General features: G+C 50.1%; 1 protein-coding gene across 2 annotated transcripts; it reads left to right on the forward strand.

Moving 5' to 3' along the window:
• The first annotated feature begins 660 nt into the window (after nt 1–660).
• Nucleotides 661–22496, forward strand: Ccdc69 (coiled-coil domain containing 69). 2 transcript variants are annotated; one of them, XM_048334164.1, is made up of 9 exons: nt 662–859; nt 10634–10703; nt 11602–11708; nt 12435–12522; nt 16510–16583; nt 17453–17554; nt 18262–18381; nt 20189–20286; nt 21087–22496. In XM_048334164.1, the coding sequence occupies exons 1-9, from the start codon at nt 812–814 to the stop codon at nt 21262–21264; spliced, it is 885 nt and encodes a 294-aa protein (XP_048190121.1). In that variant the 5' UTR covers nt 662–811; the 3' UTR covers nt 21265–22496. The 2 variants fall into 2 exon arrangements, with proteins under 2 accessions (XP_048190122.1, XP_048190121.1); XM_048334165.1 differs by lacking the exon at nt 18262–18381 and having other exon boundaries at nt 661–859.
• The last annotated feature ends 368 nt before the right edge of the window (nt 22497–22864 follow it).

Here is a 22864-nt window from a genome sequence, read left to right on the forward strand (position 1 = left end):
GCGGGAAGAAGCCAGGGACAGTGCTCAGGCCCTGAGTTTAAGCCCCAGGACTGGCAAAAAAACAAACAAACAAATAAAAACCTGAGGAAATAATGCCTTCTTTGCAAGGAGATGGCAAGAAAAAGAAACAAGATCATCAATTAAAAAAAAATAGCCACCCAGAAACAACCTGTCAACAAGCAAATGACTTTTTTTTTTTTGCATGTGTACCAAATTTTTTTTTTAATTTTGTCAGTTGTGGGGCTCGAACTCAGGGCCTGGGTGAGTGGTTCATGGAAGATAGAAAGGTCTCCGGGGACTTCTCCTGCCTGGGGCTGGCTTTGAACCACGGTCCTCAGGGCTCACCCTCTCCTGAGTAGCTGGGATGACAAGCCTAATCATGATTTCTACTCTTTTCCTCTCCCTGCGTCTTGGGCTCTGGGGGTGGGGGGTGGGGGGCTGGGGAGAAGCAAATGTTGGGCCTATGCATCTTTTTTTCTTGTCTTTTCCTGCAGTCCCCTCGGGCTGCTGCAGGCGTCGGGCCCCGGGGTAGGGGGGGGGGGGGGGGTGCGGGGGTGGGGGGGCAGGCGGGCGGGGAGGGCCGCAGGTTTTCCCGTAGGCGCCGCTCTTCGGGTATTTACGGCCGGCGGCCGCCCCGGCTCCAGGCTCCGGGCTCCGGCTCCGCGGCGCGCGCGCGCCGCTTCCAGGTTCAGTTTCAGGGTCCCGCGGGCGCCCCGGTCCTGGGGGCTGGGGGCGGGAGGAAGGGGTCCCCCCCAGGGCCTCAGCACTTTCTGGGGGACCCCTGGAGCTCCTCCTCCCCGCCAGGAAGAGGATGGGCAGCGGACACAGCGGACTGAACTGCTGTCACCCCCAAAAAAAGGTAAAAGAAGAGAGAAACCCGGCCCCGGGGCGGGCGGCGGAGAAGTTTGGTTGTAGAAAACATGGGGGTGCGGAAGCGCCCCGCGGGGGGGTGGGGTGGGAACCGGGCGCCCCTGGGTGCCTCTGGCAGGCTGGGGACACCCCACACACATACACCCCCGGGATGCAGCTGGGTGGGGGGGCCTGTGCCTCCCACTCCCTGCCCCCCCCCCCCCCCCCCCGCAGCTCAGGGCGCAGGCTGGGCTCTGTAGCTGACTCCTGAGGCCTTGGGGCCTGCCCCCCCTCCTCCTCTTCCTCCTCTTCCTCTTCCTCCTCCTCCTCCCCCCCTCCTCCTCCCCCTCCTCCTTGGCAGGTGCAGGCCAGGCTGTGGATCTGGGTGGGGGGGGGGGGGGGTTGGAGGGGGGCCCTTGGACCAGACACTTCCTCGCTCCCTCTGATTGAATGGCTTTTCCACCCGGTTAGGGACAGGGATAATAATTTCTTAGGGTCACCCCGACTTCAGGCTGTGACCCTTGGTTTGGCATTGACTTTTGGGACTTGTGGGAAAGGCCAGGCCTTTAAAGTGGGACACCCTGCCCCACCCCCACCTTCCCTGCCATGCACCCCCAACTCCCCAGCCCCCCCCCTTAGGCCACAGGGGCGTCCTAACCTGTGGGCTGCCCTTGGGGTCATTGGGAGGGGCCTAGAGGGAGAAGATGAGGCCTTCTGCTGCCCTCCCTTCCCTTCTTGTCCCCCCCCCCCTTTACCCCAAGGGGCCTCAGAGCTGGGTTAGGGCCCCTGGGACTCTGCTCAGGTTTCTTGCACTGGGATCTTCGGCCCCTTGAGGTCTGACCAGCCCAATGGAAGGTCAGATCCTAGAACCCCAAAGCCCACCAGGAGCCACAGAGAAGTGGGGGAGAGGGATCCCCAAGTGTCAGCCTTCCCTCCCTCTACAGTCTGCCCAGCCACCACTCCAACCTCAGCCAGATGCACCTGCACCCCTAACTATGGGCCATCGGCTTTGAGACCCCCAAAGCCTAACTCTGTATTCAGAGTCCTCTCTCTCTCTCTCTCTCTCTCTCTCTCTCTCTCACACACACACACACACACACACACACACACACACACACACACACACACATACCAGCTTGGCTTGTGCAGTGGAAAACGTTTGGGGGGGGGGGGCTCAACACAAACTCCAAACTGGAGGGGCCCCACTCCCCTTTTTCCCTGACTGATTAGTTCAGGGAGAAAAGTTCCAGTGGCTTTTAAAAAACGTATTTATTTATATCTTTATTGCTTTGTTGGTTGGGAGGCTTCAAATTCAGGGCCTGGGCTCTGTCCCTGAGCTTTTTCATTCAAAGCTAGGGCTCTAACACCTGAGCCACAGCACCACTTCCAGTTTTCCAGTGGTTCATTGGAGATAAGAGTCTCACAGACTTTCCTGCCCTGGCTGGCATCGAACCAAGATGCTCAGATCCCAGCCTCCTGAGTAGCTAGGATTACAGATGTGAGCCACCAGCACCCAGCTTATATATATATATATATATATATATATATATATATATATATATATATGATCTCTTTTCTTTTTGGTGGTCCTGACTATTTGAAGTCAGGGTCTCAATTATGTCAGGCAAGCCCCCTACCTCTTGAGCTACACCCCACAGCCCTCCCTTTTGTCGTTGTTGTTTTCTTTTTTACCCTGCAATAATGTCTCACAAACTTGGCCCAGGCTAGCCTCCAACTTGAAATCTTCCTGTCTCTACCTCCTCCACAGTAGCTGGGATTACAGGCATGTATCACTACATCTAGCTTCTGTTGCTTCTTCTTCATGGCTACAACACCCTTTGGCACAGAGGCCTTCACTCTGGTTATGTCAGAACAGCCTGGCCCCATGCGGGGCTTGCTGGCTTGCTGGGCTCCATGGCTTGTGCTCCTGATATCAGGCCCGGGGTGTCTGTGTTCACCTTCTAGGCTGCCTCTTGCCTAAGTGTATGCGTGTGTATGTGTTGTGCGAGTGTACACTTGTGCATGCATGCATGCATGTGTACCAGCACTTGCTCTTCAACTCCAGACCAAGATTGGTGCTCTTTCACTTCCGCTTCTGGATTTTTGGTGATGAATTGGATGTAAAGAAGTCCTGCCTGGGCTAGCTTTGAACCAGGATCCTCAGATCTCAGCCTCCTGAGTAGCTGGGATTACAGGTGTGAGCCACTGGTGCCTGGTTTCTAAGCCCTTCTTGATGGAGACCGTGGCTAGTGTGGCCACACCACAGAGGAGGCCAGATGGGTGGGGGGAGTCAGTCCTACCAGGGCCATTCATGAGTAGTTCCAGCGGGCAGGAAAATGGAAGGAAATGAGGCCGGCCTACGCATGTACATGTGGAATATTCTGACGTATAACCCTTCTTAAGGACACGGGCCATAAACTGAATGTATTAATTCTTGTGCCAGTCCTGGGGCTTGAACATGGGGCCTGGGTGCTGTCCCTTCGCTTTTCCACTCGAGCCTGGTGCTCTACCACTTGGACCACGTCTCCAGGTCTTGCTTTTTCCTGGTTCATTAGAACTCAGAGTTTCACGGGCTTTCCTGGCTCAGTGTTTGTTGAGTGTATGGATTCTCTTATTCACTCGGCAGACATTTGTACCTGGACCACACCAGGCTCTGGGCTTGAGCACAAGTTCTCTTTCAACTGAATTCCATCACAGCAAGAACTGTGACCTTGTAACTGTGACCTTGGACATGGCTTGACCACCTGTGTGCATCTGGGTGTTGTGCTCATTGTCTGTTCTTTTGCGGTGGGCCATACTGGGATGTGAACGCAGGGCCTCATACTGGCTAGGCAGATGCTCTGCGGCTTGAGCCGCATCTCCTGCCTCTTTTTTTACTCTATTTTTTTTTCCAGATAGGGTTTTGAGCCTGAGGGCTAGCCTCAGACCTCAGTCCTCCTACCTGCACATCCTGAGTAGCTGGGACTGGATGCCTGTACCACCACATTCTTGTTAATTGAGGGTGGGAGAATGTCTCATTCACTTCCAGTCCAAGTTAGCCTAGAACCACGATTTTCTTGCTAGCCTTGCTTCCCTAAGGAAGCCAGGATTCCAGGTGTGAGCTGCCTCACCCAGCCTGTCCCGATTCCTTTACATGATAGGCAGATGAACTCCTGGATCCGAGAGTTGTGCTGTGTTCATTCCTGGATGCAGGTGGTAGAGGCCGGAAGAGCCTAATCGGCCAGTGGCAGTGGATGTCACTGCCCGGATGGTGGCCAGGGAAAGCCACAGGGACGTGGGATGATGGACATCCGTGTCCTACACAGCAACCTTGAACTCTGTTGTTCCAGAAGGCAGCCGTGTGGGAGGAGGCTAAGGGAGCCCGATTCTGTCTTCTCGTGAGAAAGCGTTGGCCAGCAAAGGACCTGGGAGGTGGGGGAGAGACTTCTTAGCTGTGGAAGGTCAGATGACCTTTTCTTTATTTTAATGCCAGTCCTGGAGCTTGAACTCAGGCCTTGGGCAATGTCCCTGAGCCTTGTTTTGTTGTTGTTGTTGTTTTGCTTCAGCCACAGTATCATTCCATTTTTTTGCTGCTTCATTGGAGATAAGATTCTCATGGACTTTCCTGTCCAGGCTGGCTTTGAATAGCCATCTTCAGATCTCAGCCTCCTAAGTAGCTAGGATTATAGATGTGAGCCATGGTGCCCAGCCCGATGCCATTTTTATATTTTATTTATTTACTTATTTTTATTTTTTGGCCAGTCCTCAGGGCTGGTCACTGTCCCTGAGCTTCTCTTGCTCAAGGCTAGCATTCTACCACTTGAGCCACAGCATCATTTCTGGCCTTTTCTGTGTAGGTGGTACTAAGGAATTGAACCCAGGGCTTAATGCATGCTAGGCAAGCACTCTGCCACTAAGCCATGTTCCCAGAGTAGTACAAGGGAATCTAGCCAAAGACAGAATTAGCAAGTCTTTCTGATTCCTTTGGAGAGATTTAATTCTTAGGATGACTGGGTTTGAAGACAAAATTTCCAAATTTCTGTCAAGAAATTGAAAAAAAAAGTCACTTCTAATCTCACTATGAAGACATAGTCACTGTGTCTGTGTCGGTGGAAATCTTTCTCCTGCTTTTCTTACTACATGTGGCTATTTTTATAAACCTGGACAGGGAATGGATTGTGGATGTATACCTTTGAGTTAATGTACTACTCTGCTAGGTCATTTTCCCATGTTTAATGGTCTATCGAAACTAGACTTTTTTTTTTTTTGTCAGTTGTGGGGCTTGAACTCAGGCAATACTATTTTGAGGAGTCCTAATCCAATGAGTGGCATCCTTAGATGAAAGAGGAAGAAAGCCAATAGATAAAGAGAAACTGAGGTAGGAGCGACGAATCTACAAGCCATCCCATATGGCTGCTTTTCCCCATGATTTTGTGTACATTTAGCTTCTTGTCTTGGTTGATGAAGATCTATCTTGTGTTATTTGCTATTTGTTTGTTCTTTTGTTTTGTGCTGGTCCTGAGTCTTGAACTCAGGGCCTGGGTGTTGTCCCTTTTGCTCAAGGCTAGGACTCTACCACTTGAGCCACGGCGCCACTTCTGCCTCAGGATCTACTTCCACCTCAGGATCCTCCCCCTCGGCCTTCCTAAACCAAAGCCGTCCTTGCCTGTCCCCTGTACAAGGCTGCTCCATGACAAGAGCTGACAGCTGAGCGCCCAGCCTCCGGCAAACCTGCGTGATTGAATAGAGGGAGAATGAGAAGGAGAGATGACCTCATTTCCTCATTTCCTCCTTCCCTCATTTCAAAACCAGAGGGGCTCTTAGGTTTCCCCTTGCCCAATGCCTTGCCATGGAGAAGAGGAAACAGAAGCCCAGAGAGGGGAGGGTGTTCACCCAAAGTCACACAGCAAGTGAGTGACAAACCAGCGACTACTCCATTCTGGATGCTCGGCCCCCCACATCAGCCACTGACAATATTCTCTCTCTCTCTCTCTCTCTCTCTCTCTCCCTCTCTCTCTTTCTCTCTCTCTCTCTCTCTCTCTCTCTCTACCGGCCCTGGGGCTTGAGCTCAGGGCCTGGGCACTGTCCCTGAGCTTCTTTTGCTCAAGGCTAGCACTCTATCACTTGAGCCACAGCGCCACTTCCAGCTTTTTCTGTGTATGTGGTACTAAGGAATCGAACCCAGGGCTTCACGCATGCTAGGCAACGCTCTACAACTAAGACATATTCCCAGCCCGACACAGTTTTCTGCCCAGTTCCTTTGGGGTCCCTCTGCCTTCTGGCTGACCCAAATGAAGAGATGGTGTGTAGTGCTCATGCCAGCTCTCGAGCCTTCTGAATTGTCCTGAACTGAAACACAGAAAGGTGAGCTCTAAAGAAAAAGAAAATAGGAAAGCCTGAGGAGGCTGAGATCTGAGGATCGCGGTTCGAAGCCAGCCCAGACAGGAAAGTCCATGCAACTCTGAGTTTGTGTGTGCCATTCCTAGGGCTTGTACTCAGGGCCTCGACACTGTCCCCGAGGTTTTGTCCTTGAAGCTACCCAGGTCCTGAGTTCTACCCCTTGTATTGGCATAAAAAAAAAAAAGGAAGAAAGGAAGAGAGAAAGGAGTCGGTGGCTCACATTTGTAATCCTATCATGAGGCCGAGAGCTGAGGATCCCAATTGAAAGCCAGCCTGGGAAGAAAAGTCCATGAGACTCTTATCTCCAATTAACCACCAGAAAACTGGAAGTGGAGCTGTGGCTCAAAGTGGTAGAGCACTAGCCTTGAGCAAAAGAAGCTCAGGGACAGTGCCCAAGCCCTGAGTTCAAGCCCTATGACCGACATTAGAAAGAAAGGAAGGAAAGAAGAGAGGAAGCAAGGAAGGAAGCAAGCAAACAAAACAAGAAAGAAAGAGGGGATGATGAGAAGAGGGAAGAAAGAAGAAAAGGAAAGAAATAAGAAGATAGAAAATCACACTGACAAGCATTTCTGAGGCCTAGCATTTGAGCAATAAGCCCTGCTCTGGAGGCCTGGGGCTCTGTGGGGTTCTGTGCATGGACTGGCTGGGCAGATGTGGCTTGGGGATGGGGTGTTTGAGGACAGTGGTCCCCCCACCCCACCCCAGGTGCCTTTCATCCATCAGCTGTTGGCTGCCTGCTTGCCTGATGCTCCAATAGGCGTGCCCCAGAGACCACATCCGCTCCAGATGTGCAGGTGTTCAGAGAACCGTGGTCTCCCCACCCCCTTGGGCAGGCTGGGAACCAGGGTGACCCTCTATTGTGTAATACATTCGTAAAGGGTGTGAGCCAATCAAATTCAGGCATTCCTTAGGCCAAACAAGTTCTGCCCCTCTTACAGACTGGGGAAGTTGAGGCCTGTATTTCCAGTACTCTTGATAATCTGTTTCTCTTGTATCTCAGGTATGACTACTAAAAATGTTCTCAACCACAGATGGAAGGCCAGGCCCTGTCTTTCTTCCTGTTCTCCCTCCCTCCCCCCACCCCACCCCAACTCTGCCCTCTCCCCCCCAAAGCCTCCTCCTTTGGGCCTCCACCCCCATCTCCTTCCTGCCTCTCCCTCAGCCAATGGGTTCGGCCTGTGATTGCTCAGTTCCTAACACTATTGGTGTGGGGCCCAGCCCTGGCCAAGCCCAGACAGCAGGCAGGCGCCTCCGGTTCTGCAGTTCTGCGGTTCTGCACAGCAGATGACCTGAATCCCCAGGGACGCAGTCACCCCTGCCCTGCAAGCCCAGCCCCTGGGGTGAATCTGCTGTGCGCATGTGCCTGAGGGCAATGGAAAGAACCACTCCTCCTTCGTGCTTCGCTGGGAACCTGCACATTTCTCAGGACTTGGTTCTTGGCTTTTGAGACCTCTGGTCCATCTCTGCCTTCAATATTTTTGGCTGATACCTAGGATTTGAATTCAGGACCTTACCCTGGCCAAGAAGATGCTTTACCACTTGAATTACACCCCCAACCCCCTTTTTTTAATTTTTGCTTTAGCTATTATTTTCTTTCCAATAAGAATATCCAGACCAGCCGGTACCACGATCCTCCTATTTATGTTTCCGTTGTAGTTGGAATGGCAGGTTTAGCAATGACCCACTAGCTTTTTAGTGGAGATGGCGTCTCCCTTTTTGCCTCCACTGGCAAATCCTCTGGACCCCTGCTTCCTGAACAGCTGGGATTACAGGCATGAGCCATTATACTCCGTTCAACCTCCTGATTTTCTATCTAGAAAGAAAGAGGTGGTATTGGAAATAAACTTGGCCGGGGTGGGGGGGGTGGTCGCGTAACCTTTTCCTCAGCCAAGGTGAGTAGGTAGAAATATTTTGGCTTGTAAGACAAAGGAGGGAATGAGGGAGGAGGTAACAAACAGTATAAGAAATGTATCCAATGCCTAACATATGAAACTGTAACCTCTCTGTACATCAGTTTGACAATAAAAATTAAAAAAAAAAAAAAGACAAAGGAGGAGCTGGGTGAATTCTCCAGGGCCTTTTGATAACTCAGCTCCTTAATGGAAGCAAGAATAATGACTATGCCAAGCACCTCCAAAATACACACAGCCTTGAAGGCCCACAGATGGCACGGCAGTGATGTCTTGAAAGAAGGATCCTTCAACACGCACACACACACACACACACACACACACACACACACACACACACACACCCCACTTCCATTCTAGAAAGATTCCCAAAGTGAGGAACTGCTGGACAGCTTCTCTCCACCATGTTGAGCCAGAGCACCACTTCCAGTTTTCTGGTGGTTCGTTGGAGATAACAGTCTTGCAGCCTTTCCTGCCCGGGCTGGCTTTGGACCATGATTCTCAGATCTCAGCCTCCCGAGTAGCTAGGATGACAGACATAAGCCACCTGCACCCGGCTCCATGTCTACTTTTTGGCAGCTGGGCCTGGTCACCTTCCAGAGCTCTCCAACTGAAACTCATAGCTGGGCCTCGGGATTCTTAGGTGTTTTATCCGGTTGCAGGGACTCTGAGGAGAAAGGCTGAAGAGACCCCCCAGCTTCACAGAGGGGGAAACTGAGATCCAGAGATGGGAAATGACTTTACCAAAAGTCACGCAGAGAAGCTGGAACCCAGGTTGCTCAGGCCTGGCTGCCTGCCACCCCTGCAGCTTGCTGGTTCCTAAGTTTCCGGTGACTCAGGAAGCTGCTTACCCTCTTCAGAGCTCTGGCCGGATGCCCCGCCCCAGCCTTCAGTCCACCCCCCCACCTCATCCCACCCTGTTTGGCTGTGTGTGTGTGTGTGTGTGTGTGTGCGCTCGCACATGCGCCAGTCTTGGGGCTTGAACTCAGGGCCCAAGCACCCTCCCTGAGCTTTTTGTGCTCAAGGCTAGTGTGCTACCCCTTGAGCCACAGCGCCATTTCCAGCATTTCTGGTGGTTCATTGGCGATCAGAGGCGCACAGACTTTCCAGTCCGGGCTGGCTTCCAATGGTGATCCTCAGGTCTCAGCTTCCTGAGTTACTAGGCTTGTAACCATGCCCGAAACCTCTCCGAGCCTCAGTTTCCTCACTTGTAATAACCAGAGGGCCTCACAGCGCTCCAGAGAGGAGCTCAAACCCTTTGGAATTCATCCAGTAAAATGACTAGATTCCCACTGACAACTCACAGAGGAGGAAACAGACTCTGGGGGGGTGGGGGGGTGGGGGGAGACAGGCAGTGGCAAAGGCTGGAATGCAGGCCTTCTTGCTCCTTTAAAAACATTACCCAGATTCAACAGGTCCCATGAGGGCAAGAGACAAGCATCTGCATTTATCTGGCTCCTTCCTCCAGCCCAGGGTGGAGAGGCTGGCTGCTGTTGCTTCCTTGATAGCCTCCCCCCTCCTCCCTCCTAGCCACTGAGACGATTTGGAGCACCAGAGCCTGGAAGAGGCTCCGAGCTTCTTTCACTCCACCACAGACTTACATATGCCAAGCTCTGGTCCCTAGCACTGGGGTGAGGGGGGGGGGGGGCGCGGAGATCAGATTATTCTAGAAGACTTTTTGTTGGTGGTGGTGGTTGTGGGGCTTGAACTCAGCCTGGACCCTGTCCCTGAGTTCTTTTGCTCAAGGCTAGCACTCTACCACATTGAGTCATGGCACTACTTCCGGTCTTCTGGTGGTTTCTTGGAGGTAAGAGTCTCACAGACTTTCTTACCAGGGCTGGCTTTGAACCACGATCCTCAGCTCTCAGCCTCCCGAGTAGCTAGGATGGCAGGCATGAGCCACCGGCACCCAGCTTTCCACCTCTCATCTTTAAGCTGAATACATTCACATTTCCCCAGATGTTCCTGAGGATGAAAACATGTAGGAAGGAGTGTCTGGTGCATGCTGGGTACCAGTCTCCTGGGCAGCTCCCTTGCATCATATGGAAGTCACCCTGTCACAGAGGCCAAGCCCAGAAAGTACTAGCATAAATTGCCTCAGTACCCTGTGACACTGAAGGGAATCTGGATAGAAGCTGGGGTAACCACTGAAGGAGGCATGGTGACTGAATTAGGGGTTTAGACATCTTAGGACAATGAATGGGAGAAGGGGAGGCACAGAAGACCCAGCCATATCTAAGGTGGAAAGAGGTGGACAAGGAGAACCCATGGATGGAAGCTGGAACCAGACTGCCGGGAGCTAGCATCGAACTCCTAGCAAAGGATTCCTGCTCCAGAGACACTCTCTGGGCACAAGGGACCACTTCAGGCAGTGACAGAGGCAGGGCCTCCCATAGCTCGTGCCTTGCCCTTGAAGAATCTCACTGTGGCATCGCCCTAACCCACTGGCCTCTCACCTTTGAACCCTCACCTCATGGTTGTCTCCTTTCTTTCAGAGACACCAAGAAGTCAGTCAGCCTCCCCATCCAGAGCCACAGGAACTGGGTCCCCTCCACAAGGATGCAGGTAAGTCTACCAACCCCTCGAATGCCTCCACTGACCAGAAGGACCCATCCCATAATGAGCAACACTGATAGTGCTACTAAAAGAGCTCAGGAAAGCCAGGTGCCCGTGACTCACACTTGTAATCCTAGCTACTCAGAATGCTGAGATCTGAGGATCATGGTTCGATGCCAGCCCAAGCAGGAAAGTCGATGAGAGTTTTACTTCCAATGAACTACCAGAAAACTGAAAGTGGATCTGTAGCTCAGAGTGGTAGAGCCCTAGACTTGAACAAAAAAGCTCAGGGACAGTGCCCAGGTCTTAGTTCAAGCCCCAGGACTGGCAAACAAACAAACAAAAAACCCCACAATGGTTTTCTCCAAAGGTCTGGTGCTCTACTGGAGAAGAAAAATGGAGCTTTGTTCTGGGTGCTCCTGAGCTGAGCTCAAGGGCCTTGAGGCTGGAGCAGCTTGCAGACCAAATGCAGCCCAATCTCAAAAGAATGGTTATACACTGGCCGCTTGCCAGCCCTCAGCACTACCTGATGATAGAATGAACGCCCTGGCCCTTAGGTGTTCAGTTACAGCTGAGAGGCCACGAGTTGATAGCAGAGATGAAGTTCAAGTGCCAGATACGCAAACCGGACTAGAATCATGACGTTCGCCCATCTGTTGTATTACAGAGGACATCAAAGAGACAGATCCTAGGAATCCACTACAGGTCACTCTGCAAGTGGGGGTAAAGAATCTGTATTTTTTTTTGTAAGGTTATAAGTATTTTTATGTATGTGTGCGAGTTAATTGGAGATAAGACTTTTCTGCCCAGGCTGGCTTTGAGCCATGATCCTCAGATCTCAGCCTTCTGAATAATTAGGATTACAGATGTGTGCTACCAGCACCTGTTTTTGCATTCTTATCTCCAGCCACAACTGTCCAGCTGTGTGTGTCTGAGCAAGTCCAACAGCACCAGGAGGACATAACCAGAATTCTCCAGCAACATGAAGAAGAGAAGGCAAAATGGGCTCAACAGGTAAGGCCTGGCAATTTCTGTCCAGCAATTTCCCTCTGAGAATTCCAGAGGAGATCTGACTTTGAATTTTGTTGTAAGCATCTCTAACCCCTTTTTCCAAGAAGAAGAGAATTCTTTTTCTAATTTTGTGTCAGTCCTGGGGCTTGAACTTAGGGCCTAGGCACAATCCCTGAGCTTCTTTTTGCTCAAGGCTAGCACTCTACCACTTGAGCCACAGCATCACTTCCAGCTTTTTCTGTGTATGTGGTGTTGAGGAAACGAACCCAGGGCTTCATGCATGCTAGGCAAGCACTCTACCACTAGGCCACATCCCTAGCCAAGAAGGGAGTTCTGTGTGTGTGTGTGTGTGTGTGTGTGTGTGTGTGTGTGTGTGTATCAAGGCTCAAAGCCAGCCCAGGCAGGAAAGTCTATGAGACTCTTATCTCCAGTGAATCAGCGGAAAGCTGGAAGTGGGGGTGTGGCTCAATGGTAGAATGCCAGCATTGAGGGCTAACGCTGAAGGCCCCCAAGTCTTCTTCCACCTAAATATGCCTCTGAAGCCTTTTCTGACCCCCCGAAATCAGGAAAAGTCTGCCTTGACTGAAGTCTGCTTCCCTCCCTGGCCATCTTTCCCATCATGGAAAGGAGGATGGGGGTGAGGCAGAGCCCTTTACAACAGAGTGTGGTTAGCAGCTGCCAGGTACTGTGCAAATCTCCTAAGTCTTCCTCCTGGTCTGAACCCTTTAGGTGGAGAAGGAGAGGGAGCTAGAACTTCAAGAGAGACTGGATGAGCAGCGAAGCACCCTGGAGGGAAAGCATGAAGAGGCCCTGCAAGGTGAGGGTAGACTGCTCTGCAGGGGAAGCCCCGCCTCCTGTCCTACCTGCTGTGGGTACCCGCTCATGTGAGCTATCTTGTGACCCTCTTCTCCCCCTAGAAGAAGTCAGCTTCGCTAAACCTGGAGTGTATGTACAGAGTCCTTAGTGCTAGAAGGATGATAGCATTTTCCTTTGGCGCATGACTGTATGAATGAATGAATGAATGAATGAATGACATGGTCTTGCTACACAGCCCAAGCTGTCCTTGAACCTGCTTCAGCATCCTGAGTGCTGGGATTACAGGTACGTGTGACATCATGTGGTAGCATGATTTGCTTTATCTTGTTTGAGAGGTTTCACCCCCCCCCAGGAGTGCATTCATCATTTCAGAAATTTAGATATGACCTTAGAAATAGGAAGTCTGCTATAATTTGTATTTATACCATACTCCTTTTTTTTTTTTTTTTTGCCAGTCCTGGGGCTTGAACTCAGGGCCTGAGCACTGACCCTGGCTTCTTTCTGCTCAAGGCTAGCACTCTACCACTTGAGCCACAGCGCCACTTCTGGCTTTTTCTATGTATGTGGTACTGAGGAATCGAACTCAGGGCTTCATGCATGCTAGGCAAGCACTCTACCACTAAGCCACATTCTCAGCCTCGTAACTCCAATTTTTAAGTACATTTTCTCCATCACTTCTCAAAAACAAGCAATTTGAAAGACTTAACTTTAAACTATGTATTACCAGTGGATACTTACTAGTGGCGCATGCCTGTTATCCTAGCTACTCAGGAGGCTGAGATCTGCTGATCCACAGCCAGGGCAGAAAAGTCTCCATGAGACTCTAACCTCTAATTCAGCGTTTGAAAAATAGAATGGCACTGTAGCTCTTCCTCCTCCTTTTCTTCTCCTTCTTTAAATACTAGAGTCTGAGCTCAAGACCTCATGGTTTAAAGGCAAGCATTTTGCTGGTTAATTGGAGGAGGAGTCTAGTAAACTTTTCTGCCCCAGCTGGCTTTGAAACTTGATTCTCCAGACTTAGCCTCCTGAGCAGCAAGGGTTACAGGAATGAGCCACTAGTGCTGGGTTTGGCTTTGAACTCTTGACCTTCCTAGCCTCACAGGTATGCACTACCACACCTGCCTCTTTGTGGTTTGGGTTTGCATTTCCCTAATGACTGGATTGTTGAGCAGCTTTTTTTTTTTTTTTTTACAACTTTGTTGGATGGTTGTATACCTTCTTTTGAGAAGGGATAGATAGATGATAGGTAGGTAGGTAGACAGACAGACAGACACATACACACACACAGAGCAATAATATTTAAATTGGCCTTGAACATGCTATGTTGATTTTTCCCTCTCATCATTTGATTGATCATTCCTCAGAAATCAGTTTTCTTAAAACAAAACAAAACAAAACAACACAGCTGTAGCCAGAGCTGGTGGCTCATGCCTGTAAACCTAACTACTCAGGAGGATGAGATCTGAGGCCCACACAGTTCAAAGCCAGCCCAGACAGGAAAAATCCATGAGACTCTAAACTACTCAGAAAAGGCCCAAAGTGGCACTGAGTCTCAAGTGGAAGAACCCTAGCCTTGAGCAAAATAAGCCCAGGGACAAAAAACAAACAAAACAAAAACCCCACAACTATGATTATGATTGTTTTGTGTAAGATTTCTGTCAGGCAATGAAAAAGACTAACATCCTGTTCTTTTTATTTAAATTTTATCAAACTTGTATCCAAGTATGTAGCTACAAGCTTGCTAATAAAATCAAGCCACACTTGACTTTTTCTTGTTTGTTTTTTTGTGTCTAAACATTTACATTTTAGCTATTGTAAATAGCACATTAGATTAATTCCTTGAAACAGAGTAATTGGAGCAGAGGTCTGAACTATTAGAACCTTGAGACATATTGCCACATGAGTACAAAACATTTTGTAACAGAACTGAAATCTTTGCTGGGAATTTGAAAGGCTGTATTTTAATTACTAATACATCCTGTTGAAAACTCCTGTGGCTCATGCCTGTAGTCCCTAGCTACTCAGGAGGTTGAGATCTGAGGATCAGGGTTCAAAACCAGCCCAAGCAAGAAAGTCCATGAGACTCTTATCTCTAATGAACCACCAAAAAGCAGAAGTGTGTGTTAAATAGGTGAATGAAATCATAGCTTGGGGGCTGGGGATATGGCCTAGTGGCCTCAGTGCCTGCCTCGTAGTCATGAGGCCCTGGGTTCAATTCCCCAGCACCACATATACAGAAAATGGCCAGAAGTGGCGCTGTGGCTCAAGTGGCAGAGTGCTAGCCTTGAGCAAAAAGAAGCCAGGGACAGTGCTCAGGCCTGAGTCCAAGGCCCAGGACTGGCAAAAAAAAAAAATGAAATCATAGCATGGAGTAACCTTCATTATCTTTATCTTTTCTAGTTTTGTTTTGATTTTTCTACATTTTGATCATTCCACAGGGAAATTGATTTCCTATGTACAGTCCCAACAATTTCCACCTGCAGCACAGTCAGGATCTAAAACAGTTCACTGTGCCTCCAAACTGTCACTGCCCTTCCTTAGTCCTTCTCCTTGTCACACCCATCTATGGTGACCCCTCCCCCCCATGTCCTCTTTTCTTTTAAAGCTTTGTCTTCTGGGAACTATTATATAAATGAAATAATATAATATGACTATTTGTTTTTGCTAGTACTAGGGTTTGAACTCATGGCCCTATGGCCAGTGCTCTACTGCTTGAGCCATGTCTCCAGACTGACATTTTGCTGGTCATTTTGGAGATGGAATCTCACAGACTTTTCTGCCTAGGCTGGCTTCTAACCATGATCCTCTGGAATTCAGGCTTCTGAATAAGTAGAATTACAGGCTTAAGCCACCGGCCCCTGGCTTATCAATATGACTTTTTAGATTGGCTGTTTCTCATCATGATGCATCTGAGATTTAAGTTGTTGTCTAGTGCAGTGATGAATTCTATTTCATTTCCAAGTTATGTGTCATTGTTTACCACTTGCTTATTGCAGTATGCTGGTATGGTTCTCGGCCTGAGGTGATTAGGAACAGGGCTACATAGTCTAGTTGGTAATGTATAGGTTTTGATGTGGACATTAGTGTTCATTTCTCTGGGATAAACACATAGCACAGGATATGTCATGCAATAAATGCATGGATAGCTTCTTGAAAAACAACTAAATCATTTTCCAGAGTGGCTACTGCCTAACATCAGCAAAGATAAATCTCTTTACTCTGCCAATTTTGTTTTGTTTTTGTAGTTGTTGGTGTGTGTGTGTGTGTGTGTGTGTGTGTGTGTATTGCTCCTGGAGCTTGACCTCCGGGCCTGGGCACTGTCCCTGAGCTTTTTTTTTTTTTTTTTTTTTTTTTTGCTCAAGGCTAGTGCTTAACCACTTGAGCCACAGCACCACTTCCAGCTTTTTGCTGGTCAATTGGAAATAAGAGTCTCACAGATTTTCCTGCCTGAGCTGACTTTGAACTGCAATCCTCAGATCTTAGCCTCCTGAGTGGCTAGACTTACACCAGTGTCTGGCTCCATGAGCTAGTGTGTGTATATGTGTGTGTGTGTGTGTGTGTGTGTGTGTATGTGTGTGTGGTATCACTTTTTCCCTGGCTGGCTTCGGATTATGATCCTTCTACCTCCATTTTCTAAATATCTGGGATGACAGGCCTCAACCACCACACTTAGTGCTTGAAATGGAGGTTTCACTTTTTTTTTTTTTTTTGACTTGATCTTGAACCTTGATTCTCTCCATCTCCACCTCCGGTGAAGCTGGGACTACAGACATGTGCCACAACACTCAGCTAATGCCTAGTAATTTTTTTTTTTTTGGCACAGCCCCTAAGCAAACCTAGGAGATAAAAAGATGGATAACTCTGTGTCTGACTCTTGGCCCTTAAGGGCCCCAGGCAATCAGCTGTTCCTTTTCTAGTCCTTAGGGGGCTTTCTAGAAGGCTTGGGAGGAGAGAACCTAAGCTTATGGAGGTCTCCTTTCCCCCACAGTCCTCCGGGCCTCCTATGAGAAGGAGAAAGAAGCCTTTACCCACTCCTTCCGGGAGGCCAAAGCTGCCCTTCAGGTGAGAAAGGCCAGGCCCATGGCAGTCTGGTGCGGGTAGGGAAGAATGGAAGGGAAGCCAGGTCAAGCTGATGTCCTCTGGGTATGAGGGGCCTTGCAGGTGTGCATGCCTCTTGACGTGGGGACCCCATGTGAGCTTGTGAGGACATGAGCTTTGCCATCAAGCTTGTCCTGCAGTTCCGAGGACTGCTGGCAGATGCCCAGTGCTTCATGGAGCCTTAAGGGTTTGCTTAACATTGCTCAGCAGAGGATTGGAGGGCAGGGGTGAATGTGAATGGGGCCTGACAGATGGGCTCGAAATCTTAGGACAGGCAGGGTCTGCTGGGCAGATGAGTGCACTTTGTACAAAAAGCATGATGGAATCTAGGTGCCGGTAGCTCACGCCTGTCATCCTGGCTACTCAGGAGAGGCTGAGATCTGAGGATCACTATTCAAAACCAGCCTGGGTAGAAAAGTCTGTAAGACTTATTTTCAATGAACCAGCAGAAAGTCAGAAATGGAAGTGTGGCTCAAGGGGTAGAGCACTACCTTCGAGTGGAAAAGCATGGGGGCTCCTGAAATCAAACCCCGGTACCAGTACAAAACAACAAAACAAAACAAAATGCACCTTGCATTTATTTGGGCAGTGACATGATGTTTGGCCACTGCTGATGGCAGATGCTGGGGAAGTTTGTTGTGCCTGGCATGGAAGGGCTTTGGCAGGCTAACACTGGCCTTTGAGCACCAGGACCCCGTCCCCCATGTAAGGGCAAACCTACATGGTCATGAAGGGTAGAGAAAACACACTGAAGTGTGTCTTTCTGTGGGACATAGTGCCATCCACCTTGATGAACCAGGTTCTGACTCCTTTCCCCCTGTTCCCTTCTCCAGGACACCATAGCCAGACTGACCTCACAGCTGGAGGCCTTTCAGGCCAAGATGAAGAAGGTAGAGGAGTCCATTCTAAGCCGGGACTATAAGAAGCACATCCAGGTAGGGGTCAAAGAACCTGCAGGCCTTTCCTTCTGGAAACTCCTGGGAAGTCAGGCCCTCCTTGAAGTTAAGGTTTACACTTGGCATTCTGGCCTTCCCAGGGGCCACAAAGCAAGAAGGTCCCCATTCCGTTGAGGAGGGTAATGGGTTAGGTAAGGCTCCAAAAGAGGGTTCAGACAGAAACTGAATATAAATAGCAAACCTACAGCTTAGCTTGCACTAAGCAGCTGAAGTGAAGAGGCCAGGGCCCACTCAAAGGATCTGAGAAAAGAAAGCCTGGTGACTGGCCATGGTGGCTCAGGCCTGTAAGCCTAGCTACTCAGGAGGCTGAGATCTGAGGATCACAGTTGGAAACCAGCCCAGACAGGAAAGTCTGTGAGATGGTGACACTCTTATCTCCAAAGGAACCAGCAAAAAAAAAAAAAAAAAAGCCAAAACTGGAGCCATGTTTCAAATGGTAGAGCACCAGCCTTGAATGAAAAAACTAAGGGACAGCCCCCAGGCCCTGAATGTAAGCCAGCATGTGTGTGTGTGTGTGTGTGTGTACACACACACCCCAAACAAAACAATGATAAAACATTAACCACAATGGTGAAGGCTAGTGAGGAAGGTGACTTGTATGCACCCAACACTATGAAAGGACAGTCAGCCACGTCCTTGCCTACCTGCCGGTCTCATGAGGTCCTCCCTCTGTGTCCCCATCTTAGGATCATGGGAGCCCCAGCCCATTCTGGGAACAAGAAGTGGAGAGCTTGCACTTTGTCATCGAGATGAAGAATGAGCGGATTCATGAGCTAGACAGACAGCTGATGCTCATGGAAACAGTGGTCGGTGGCTGGGAGTGAGTGGCTGGGGGGGCGTGGCCAGGGGGAGTGAGTGGCTGGGGGCGTGGCCAGGGGAGTGAGTGGCTGGGGGCGTGGCCAGGGGAGTGAGTGGCTGGGGGCGTGGCCAGGGGGATGAGCATCTCCTTTGTAAAATATGCAGAGGGGGCCTGAGCATCCCGACCTCATCTGTGGGTCAGGCAGTAAGTAAGCCACCTCTGGGTCCAGAGCTCCCCTTGGCTGCCTGCTATGCTGAGGCTGGAAACCTGGTCCCCGCTAACCCACTAACCCAGGGCAGCCCGGCAGGTGTCACAGGAGAGGCAGGGAGTGAGGAAAGGTGAGGTTGGAAGACCAGGCAGATTGGGGGGGGAGGGGGTCTGAAGGCATTGAGGACCTGGTGACTCTTATCTCCAGGAGAACAAAGGTCTCAGCACCCAAGGGCGGAATCCAAACAGCTTGTGTCACTGTGGATGGAGTCTCCCTGCCTCCTGTGTGCCACAGAACCTCAAAACTATCTCCAGTGTGCCCCATAAGGGTCTTGGGGTTGGTTTTTGTTTGTTTGTTTCTTGGGCTTTTTGTGTTTGGGCCTTCCTTCTTTCCTTCCCTCCTTTCCTCTCTCCCTCCCTCCCTCCCTCTCTCTTTCTTTTTTGTAAGTTGTGAGCCTTGAACTCAGGGCCTGGGAGCTATCCCTGAGATTTTGTGCTCAAGGCTAGTGCTCTACCACTTAGAGCCAAAGCTCCACTTCCAGTTTTCTGGTGGCTAATTGGAGAGAAGAGTCTCATTGACTTTCCTGCCCTGAGCTGGCTTCAATCCTCAGATCTCAGACTCCTGAGTAGCTAGGATTACAGGCATGAGTGCCAGCACGTGGCTCGCACACTGTCTCTCTGTCTCTGTCTGTCTGTCTGTCTGTCTGTCTCTCTCTCTCTCTCTCTCTCTCTCTCTCTCTCTCTCTCTCTGATGTTACTAGGGCTTGGCTTTTTCATTAAGGATTTATGCCCTACCACTTGAACCACAGTTTGACCACTGGCTTTTTTGTTGGTTAGTTAAAGATAAGAAGCCAAAGGATGGGCTGGGAATATGGCCTAGTGGCAAGAGTGCTTGCCTCCTACACATGAAGCTCTCGGTTCGATTCCCCAGCACCACATATATGGAAAACGGCCAGAAGGGGCGCTGTGGTTCAGGTGGCAGAGTGCTAGCCTTGAGCAGGAAGAAGCCAGGGACAGTGCTCAGGCCCTGAGTCCAAGGCCCAGGACTGGCCAAAAAAAAAAAACCAAACAAGAAGCCAAAGGATTTTTCTGCTCTAGTTGGCTTTAAATCACAATTCTCAGATCTCAGCCTCCTGAGGAGGCTAGGATTACAGGCATGAGCCACCAGCACCTTTAAAAAGAAAACATTCTCGGACTGGGGATATGGCCCAGTGGCAAGAGAGCTTGCCTCGTATACATGAGGCCCTGGGTTCGATTCCCCAGCACCACATATACAGAAAACGGCCACAAGTGGCGCTGTGGCTCAAGTGGCAGAGTGCTAGCCTTGAGCTAAAGGAAGCCAGGGACAGTGCTCAGGCCCTGAGTCCAAGGCCCAGGACTGGCCAAAAAAAAAAAAAAAAAAAAAAACATTCTCCTGTAACAAAATGAAATGTTTGCAGCCATAATAACTCTTTCATTTACTTTTTAGCTTATCTGAATTCTCCATTACATGTAACATCTAGTCTAGGAGGAATCTATGTTCAGGGCCCACAGATACAAGAGAGATAGAGCACACACGGTACCATGGAGGTTGAATAGCTTTCCGAGTTCATTCTGGTTTGTTACAGAAAGAAAAAAATCTGATGTTAGAGGAAAAAATCACGACTCTACAGCAAGAGAATGAAGACCTCCATGTCCGAGCTCGGAACCAGGCAATGGTGTCAAGGTAGCTGCCCCTCCAAACCTCCTCCCCCCCTCCTCCCCACCCCGTCGTCCTCCTCCCCCCTCCTCTGTTGCCAAAATCTCTAGCTGGGGGCATCTCAGAAGAGCCAGAGAGATAGCAGGAGGGGCCGGGCCTGTTTACGACCTCACTTGAGGAAGAAATTGCCCAACAAACCGGATCTCCTGGCTCATACCTGTAATCCCAGCTAATTAGGAGGCTGAGATAGGAAGATCTTGGATTGAATCCAGCCTGTGAGATTCTTATCTCCAATTAATCACCAAAAAAAAGCTGGAAGCAGAACTGTGGCCCAAGTGGTAGAGCGCTATCCTTAAGCCAAAAAAAAAAAAAGCTCAGGGACCATACCCCAGGTTCTGAGTTCAAGCCCCAGGAAACTCAAAGCTGAACTTGCTGCATAGAATGAATCTGGCCTAGGCCTTCTGTCCATGGGAGCTCATAGCATGTAGCAGACAGAGGTTAATTTTTTTTTTTTCTCATGGAGTCTGCCTAATGATTCCCATTATTCTCTGCTAGTGTGTTTTACAAACAGGGTGGCTAGAATTCCATGAAAGACAATAACTTACCCCAGATTACACAGCTAAGGCAATGGGGTAGAGAGTTGGAGCCACCAAGAGCTAACTGCCCTGAAAGAGTTCGTGCCCGGCCCATGGTGTGAATGGCCTTTGGCATCCCAGCCAAAGGGTGGGGAAGACTCTGGAGAAATCTCAGGAAGGGCTTTCAGGGGGACCCACGCACACCCATCCCTCACACCCAGTATGCAACCCCAAGCTTGTTTATACCCACAGGCAACTCTCAGAAGATCTCCTTCTAGCCCGCCAGGCCCTAGAGGAGGAGGCACGGATAAGGCAACAACTACAGCAAGAGAAGGAAGAGCTGGTGTACCGGGTTCTGGGGGCTGACGCCTCATCTACCTACCCGCTGGCCTCTGTCACTCCCACAGAAATCTCCTTCCTGGCCACATAGCAAGCAGGACATGAGCCCGCCATGATGCCTGTGGCCATGCTGCTTCCTTCCAGAGACTGTGGAGAAGACAGCAGGGCCTCTCAGGTTTCTTCTCAGGAAGGAACAGGAGGCAGGGGAGTCTGGAAATAAGCATACCCAAGGAGCCTTGGGGATCTGGGGTCATAAAAACATCCTTTGGGGGAGCTTTGGAGACCCTAAAGAGTGTTGCTCATCCAGTTGGCTGAGGGAATGAGCAAGGAGAGTCTTTTCCTCTCAGACCCTGCTCGCTGCCCAAATCAGACCACTCTGAGGTCACCCCACACCTGACAAAGAGGCGGCCACCCCAGCTCCAGCTTGTCAGTTTTGCTGTCTATGCACCTGCTTGTCAGTTTCCTCCAGGTGTTTCCACATCTGCTCTGGCTCTCAGCCTCAGTTTACCCCTGCTCTAAGACAGTTGAGGTTGACTGTCCAATGACTCAAGTCACTCCAGGACCTTCTGAAGGTCAGACTGGGAGTTAAAGGGGGATTCCACATCCTGGGGGTCAGAAGGGAAAGGTGAGTAGTTGAGAGGAGGTCCCTTGCAGGTTTGGGGGCTGGCTGGCAGGCACCCTGTAACCACTCCTGATGCCAGAATGGTCAGCTCACCGGCAGTAGCTAAGCCCCCACTGCCTTCGCCAGGCCTATATCAGCCCTCAGCCTTCTGATTCCTCCAGTCTTCGTGACAGCTGGATCCAGGGATCAGGTTAATGAGACTGTCAACAGGCTGAGCTGAAATCTCATTTTTGTGCAGATTAGGAGAGCAGAGCACAGACTCTGCCAAGTCAGGACCGGAGCCTCCTCTGCCCTCCAGGGCTTTTGCTGCTTCTGATTTTCTTCCAGGCCCTGGGAAGGTCCATCTGACCTAGCTTTTATCTACCTTCCTCTACCTGCCAGCCTATCCTCTAGTCTCTCTTCTACCCCTATTCTGTGCCTTCTCCTCCTCCAGCCACCTGACCCAGGGCCCTGGACCCTGGGCTCACACAGGGCTCTCAGCCTCTCCCCATCGGTGAATAGGGATGGTGGCAGTGACTGACCTCTCAGTCTGTGGATTTCACATCCTTCTCAGGAACTTCAGGTCTGCTGGAGACTGTAATTACCCTACTGTAACCTCTGCCCATAGCATTGTCATCCATGGTGGCTCACGCCTGTCATCCTAGCTACTCAGGAAGCTGAGATCTGAGGATCAAGGTTCACAGCCAGCCTAAGAGGAAAGTCCTGGAGATTCTTATGTCCAATTAACCAGCAAAAAATACAAATAGAAATGTGGCTCACGTGGTAGAATGCCAGCCTTGAGCAAAAGAGCTCAGGGACAGCACCCAGGCCCTGAGTTTCAAGCCTTAGTAACACACACACACACACACACACACACACACACACACTTACACTGATTTATGACTTGCTGGGCTTCTCCAGATCCTTAAAATGCTAATGTGCTTTGCAGATTTTCAAATACAGAACAAGTACCTAGCATCTTCCAAACTTTCTTGGCCAAGCTGCTACTCTCCCACCCATACTCCACCATTAAAGCACTTCAGGCTACAGAGTGAAGTTTAGACAGCATCCTTTTCATTGAGAAAGGTAG

The sequence above is a fragment of the Perognathus longimembris genome, chromosome 25 (genome assembly GCF_023159225.1).
Source record: "Perognathus longimembris pacificus isolate PPM17 chromosome 25, ASM2315922v1, whole genome shotgun sequence".
In the NCBI taxonomy this organism is placed as follows: domain Eukaryota; kingdom Metazoa; phylum Chordata; class Mammalia; order Rodentia; family Heteromyidae; genus Perognathus; species Perognathus longimembris.